Source organism: Leucopleurus acutus (genome assembly GCF_964270905.1).
Source record: "Leucopleurus acutus genome assembly, chromosome: 10".
NCBI classification, from domain to species: Eukaryota; Metazoa; Chordata; class Mammalia; order Artiodactyla; family Delphinidae; genus Leucopleurus; species Leucopleurus acutus.
The window spans coordinates 81,972,988-81,978,987 of record NC_139153.1 but is presented as its reverse complement, the minus strand read 5'-3'; the positions used below and the strand labels follow the sequence as shown (position 1 = coordinate 81,978,987).

The following is a 6,000-nucleotide window of genomic DNA, read 5'->3' as shown; positions in this document are numbered from 1 at the left end:
TATTCCATCCATATAGGGCTAAAGATGACGCCAAAACTATACTTCATTATCTCTTTCCTTGTCCTTCCTACTTTAAAAATAAGATGGGAAAAACGCCGGGAGGGCCAAGGCAATTCTCAGGCATCCCGGCCCCTCCGCGAACCGGTCCAAACGTGGCTGCTTCCATCAGCGTCAGGCTCCAATCAGCGTCTCTTTGGGCCACAGATACCCCACCCTCTTAGAGAAACTCCGGATCTTTCTGTAATTTGGGTCTCCCCGGAATCGTGTACCCCCTAATCCTACTTTAAACAACCAAACTTATTTGAGCCCCACGAGCCTCTCACCGCCCTACTTATTACAAGCCTAGGACTCATCCTTCCGGTCGACAGCCAACTACTTGGCAGGCGGCTCACCAGGGAAACGGAGACTGTGTGGGCGGAGTCAACAACGACTCTTCCCAGCGCCTCTCCCCCCTCCCCTTAGGACTCCCGTTTCCTCCAGCGAATCCGAGAAGAGTCTGGAGAGTTCTGGGAGGGGCGGCACCCACGGGGCTGATTGGTCCCAGAAAACAAGGGGGCAGGACCTGAGGAGAAACCCCTGGAATATTCCCGACCCGGCAGCCACACTGAGCTCGGTGATTGGCTGAGGAGGGAAAAGGCGGAGCTTGTTGAAAAATTATAAACACAGAGCAGCCCTCAGAGAAACGGCGAGCCTTGAGAGAGCTACTAAGATTCGTGTGGTTGGTGAGCGCAGCTTCTGCAGACACACTCTTTGCGAACACCACCCCGAGCGGCACCGGCGCGTTCGGTTTCGGAATCCGAAAGAACCGAGCTCCTCGTCGCTGAACTCGTTGGCCGTTTTCAGGTCTGAAGTTCGTTGCGGAGCCGAGAGGACAGGACACCGGCATGGCGAAAAGCACGGCCATTGGCATCGATCTGGGCACCACCTACTCCTGCGTGGGGGTGTTCCAGCACGGCAAAGTAGAGATCATCGCCAACGATCAGGGCAACCGCACCACCCCCAGCTACGTGGCCTTCACGGACACCGAACGGCTCATCGGCGACGCGGCCAAGAACCAGGTGGCGCTGAACCCACAGAACACCGTGTTCGACGCGAAGCGGCTGATCGGCCGCAAGTTTGGCGACCCTGTGGTGCAGTCGGACATGAAGCACTGGCCTTTCCGGGTGATCAACGACGGTGACAAGCCCAAGGTGCAGGTGAGCTACAAGGGGGAGACCAAGGCGTTCTACCCCGAGGAGATCTCGTCGATGGTGCTGACCAAGATGAAGGAGATCGCCGAGGCGTACCTGGGCCACCCGGTAAGCAACGCGGTGATCACTGTGCCGGCCTACTTCAACGACTCGCAGCGCCAGGCCACCAAGGATGCCGGGGTGATCGCGGGGCTGAACGTGCTGAGGATCATCAACGAGCCCACGGCTGCCGCCATCGCCTACGGCCTGGACCGGACGGGCAAGGGGGAGCGCAACGTGCTCATCTTTGACCTGGGCGGGGGCACGTTCGACGTGTCCATCCTGACGATCGACGACGGCATCTTCGAGGTGAAGGCCACGGCCGGGGACACCCACCTGGGTGGGGAGGACTTCGACAACAGGCTGGTGAACCACTTCGTGGAGGAGTTCAAGAGGAAGCACAAGAAGGACATCAGCCAGAACAAGCGGGCCGTGAGGCGACTGCGCACCGCCTGCGAGAGGGCCAAGAGGACCCTGTCGTCCAGCACCCAGGCCAGCCTGGAGATCGATTCCCTGTTCGAGGGCATCGACTTCTACACGTCCATCACCAGGGCGCGGTTCGAAGAGCTGTGCTCGGACCTGTTCCGGAGCACCCTGGAGCCCGTGGAGAAGGCTCTGCGCGACGCCAAGCTGGACAAGGCTCAGGTCCACGACCTGGTCCTGGTGGGGGGCTCCACCCGCATCCCCAAGGTGCAGAAGCTGCTGCAGGACTTCTTCAATGGGCGCGACCTCAACAAGAGCATCAACCCCGACGAGGCGGTGGCCTATGGGGCGGCGGTGCAGGCAGCCATCCTGATGGGAGACAAGTCTGAGAACGTGCAGGACCTGCTGCTGCTGGACGTGGCTCCCCTGTCGCTGGGGCTGGAGACGGCTGGGGGCGTGATGACTGCCCTGATCAAGCGCAACTCCACCATCCCCACCAAGCAGACGCAGATCTTCACCACCTATTCGGACAACCAGCCCGGCGTGCTGATCCAGGTGTACGAGGGCGAGAGGGCCATGACGCGGGACAACAACCTGCTGGGGCGCTTCGAGCTGAGCGGCATCCCACCGGCGCCCAGGGGAGTGCCCCAGATCGAGGTGACCTTCGACATCGACGCCAATGGCATCCTGAACGTCACGGCCATGGACAAGAGCACGGGCAAGGCCAACAAGATCACCATCACCAACGACAAGGGCCGGCTGAGCAAGGAGGAGATCGAGCGCATGGTGCAGGAGGCGGAGAAGTACAAAGCCGAGGACGAGGTCCAGCGCGAGAGGGTGTCTGCCAAGAATGCCCTGGAGTCGTACGCCTTCAACATGAAGAGCGCCGTGGAGGATGAGGGGCTGAAGGGCAAGATCAGCGAGGCCGACAAGAAGAAGGTGCTGGACAAGTGCCAGGAGGTGATTTCGTGGCTGGACGCCAACACCTTGGCCGAGAAGGACGAGTTTGAGCACAAGAGGAAGGAGCTGGAGCAGGTGTGTAACCCCATCATCAGCGGACTGTACCAGGGGGCGGGTGGCCCCGGGGCTGGCGGCTTTGGGGCCCAGGCCCCTAAAGGGGGCTCTGGATCTGGCCCCACCATTGAGGAGGTGGATTAGGGGACTTACTATTCTCTGTATTCCCCTTTGAGACAGAGGAGACCCAAGGACCTTGCTTATTTCCCTGTATGTTAGTCCTCTACTATAGCAGTTCATTCTAAGGTTAGCTTTTAACCTTTAATAATTAGCTTGCTTGTCTTTGTTATTTCTGTATGTTATAACCAATGTGTTCACCACAATTATTTGCGTTTCATGTAAGTTGGTAGTGTAAGGGTCGCTTTCCTTTTTTTTTCCCCCTGTCAAATGGATTAACACTGCCACCTTCTGTCCTATATTTTGCTTTGTAAACATACCAAAACTCATGGAATTAAAAATGTGTATGCTTAAGGAATAAGAATAAAATGTTAAATATGTATGTCTGCTTTTATTTGGGGAGAGATAATAGTTTCTTCTCTGAAATCCATAGACCATGAAAGGGCTGTACTTCTGAAGAGAGTATCATACGTATTTGGAGCCGTGGGTATGGCTGTTTTTCTTGGGACTTTATTGTAGGTGGTAAATCACATCCATGACAGAAAACAAATTCCAAGTGCCCATTTTGATTGGGGTGGGGTTTGTTTTAGGTACAAGTAGGGATGGGAGCTGCCGTAGGGTTTTGGGGAGGAGAGATTGTTGTGGTGTTAAAGGCAGTGTTGAGAGGGGTTCATGGTTCCTTAGGGTCTTGCACTCACTGTGTGCAGAGCTGTTCATTTCTTACTAGACCTGTGAGTCTTCCAGTCTTTTATTTATGAATTTAGGGGTGGACAAAACAGTAAAAATGAGATGCAGATTCATACTCTGTTTTATAAATCCCAGTTGAGTGAGTTAGTGCAAATTATTTAGCCTCTTAGTTTTGGTTGCCTCCTTTCAAAATAAAGCATTTGTCTGAATGGCCTCAGTTCCAAAGATCTAGATCATTTTTTTTTTTTTTTTTTTTTTCCGGTACGCGGGCCTCTCACTGTTGTGGCCTCTCCCATTGCGGAGCACAGGCTCCGGACGCGCAGGCTCCGCGGCCATGGCTCACGGGCCCAGCCGCTCCGCGGCATGTGGGATCCTCCCAGACCGGGGCACGAACCCGTGTCCCCTGCATCGGCAGGCGGACTCTCAACCACTGCGCCACCAGGGAAGCCAGATCTAGATCATTTTGAGCAGAAATGTGCTGTAGGCAAGCAACATGTTCAACGAAGGTCACTGGAGCTGCAGTTATTCAACTGAGGGTCTGGGGGAGTGAGATACTGAGAGTTTGGGGGCATGGCAATAAAGAGGAATGGGCCAGGCACTGCACCTGTTTCTCTGAGTCACTCCAGTAATCCTCAGTAGTTCTCATCACACCACCCTCTAACTTAGGTATTGTAAAGTTTCTTTTTCATAGGTAGCCATGTGGAGGTGGTCACTTCAGCTATATCCAGAGCAAAACTAGGGAGGAACAAGTGATGATCTGGGGGCCAGGGTTTTTTCACACTGTCTGAACACTGGGGCTAGTGTGGGTGGTTCCTGTCTGGCTGTAAGTGGTGGTTTTACCCCAGTTTTTATTTTTTTTTTATTTATTTATTTATTTTACCCCAGTTTTAACAATCAGTAGCCTTTTTGTACTTTTCATGGACAGTCTCAAAACAAAAGCAACTTAATAGCACATTTAATTATGAACGAAGAGGAAATAAAAGCTGCGCAGCATAGATCTGGGGAGATGGGCGTTCCTCCCACACAAGCCCTTCCCTAGGGGCTGCTTCTCACTGGAGCAGTTAAACGTCCTTAACATTTCCTCTAGCCTGATAAATCCCAACCTTGTTTTTCCGAAAACTGAGCCTGGGAATATCTACTCCAGAATCAAATTAAAGTTCCCTGTGTTTTATCTTTCAATAAATCCTTCCTCTCTGGGAAACTGAAACATCTTAGGAATGACAAAGTATGGGAAGCCTTGTAAAAGAAAAGCTTGTAAAGGAAATAGTATAGTTTTGGTTCCTGGGCCAATTCTCAAAGGCTGGTCTTACTTACAAGATAGGTGAACGGTAATATTATAGGCTCTGACCATAGCATATAGTATGTGCAGTTTAACTGCTGCAGCAGCAGAAATTGGGGGCTTGCTTAACTTTTAAAAAATTTAACCAGTCAGGCAATAGACGGAATAAACCTTGGTAACTTCAAATCGTTGGAGCCATGGTTCTCCAGCCCAGTGGTATATTGAGATCATTTGGGAAGCTAAAGAAATACTGATACCAGTCCCGCAAGAGTCAGGCCAAGAAATTGGCCTGGAAGTAGGCCAAGTAATTGTATAGAATTAAAATTGTCTCAGTGTTTCAGCCAAAGTTGAGAAAAAGCCACTGCACCAGATGATTATGTTTTTAGAGGTATGGGGACCCAAGAGAGACAGGACAGGAAGGTGTCAGTGCTTCCAGGAGCAGCAGCTGGTGGCAAGGGGCTTTCTGCTGTGAACCAGAGCTGGAAGCCTTCCAAGGCCTTAAAGTGTTGAATCACTGGCAGCAGCAGTGATGATAAAGGTTAGGGAAATCGCCAGCAACAGTTTAACGGGCCAAAGAGAATTCCTGAAGCTGGGCCAACTACTTTCATGAGTCCTCATTAGGGAAATGGTTCATTAAAAAGCAACATCACGAAATTCCCTGGTCTCCCAGTGGTTAGAACTCGGCGCTTTCACTGCGGGCCTGGGTTCAATCCTAAGATCTTGCAAGCGGCGCAGCACAGCCAATAAAAACAGCCACTTTAGAATATAAGTCATCACCTACCTGTACATATACACTTCCTGAAACTTAAAGTCATTTTGCAACATCAACCACAGGTGGAACTCAACCACTGGGAGCTGAGAAATGTGTCAAAACAGATGAATACTATAGGATTCTTGGAAGAGGTTTTTTAAAAATATTTATTTTCGGCTGCGCCGAGTCTTCGTGGCGGCACATGGAATCTTTGTTGCGGCATGTTTAGTTAAATTCATTAACTTGAAATGTCTGGTTTTCTTTTTTTTTAAATTTAATTTTATTTATTTTTTATACAGCAGGTTCTTATTAGTTATCTATTTTATACATATTAGTGTATATATGTCAATCCCAATCTCCCAGTTCATCCCACCACCATCTCCCCTGCCACTTTCCCCCCTTGGTGTCCATACGTTTGTTCTCTACATCTGTGTCTCTATTTCTGCCCTGCAAACCGGTTCATCTGTACCATTTTTCTAGGTTCCACATATATGCGTTTA

General features: G+C 51.1%; 1 protein-coding gene across 1 annotated transcript; it reads left to right on the top strand.

The window, feature by feature from the left end:
- Nucleotides 1-697: 697 nt before the first annotated feature.
- Nucleotides 698-2,902, top strand: LOC309967560 (heat shock 70 kDa protein 1B). The gene has a single exon (XM_082848315.1). It carries the CDS (start codon nt 885-887, stop codon nt 2,808-2,810), a length of 1,926 nt encoding a protein of 641 aa, XP_082704441.1. The 5' UTR covers nt 698-884; the 3' UTR covers nt 2,811-2,902.
- Nucleotides 2,903-6,000: the final 3,098 nt, after the last annotated feature.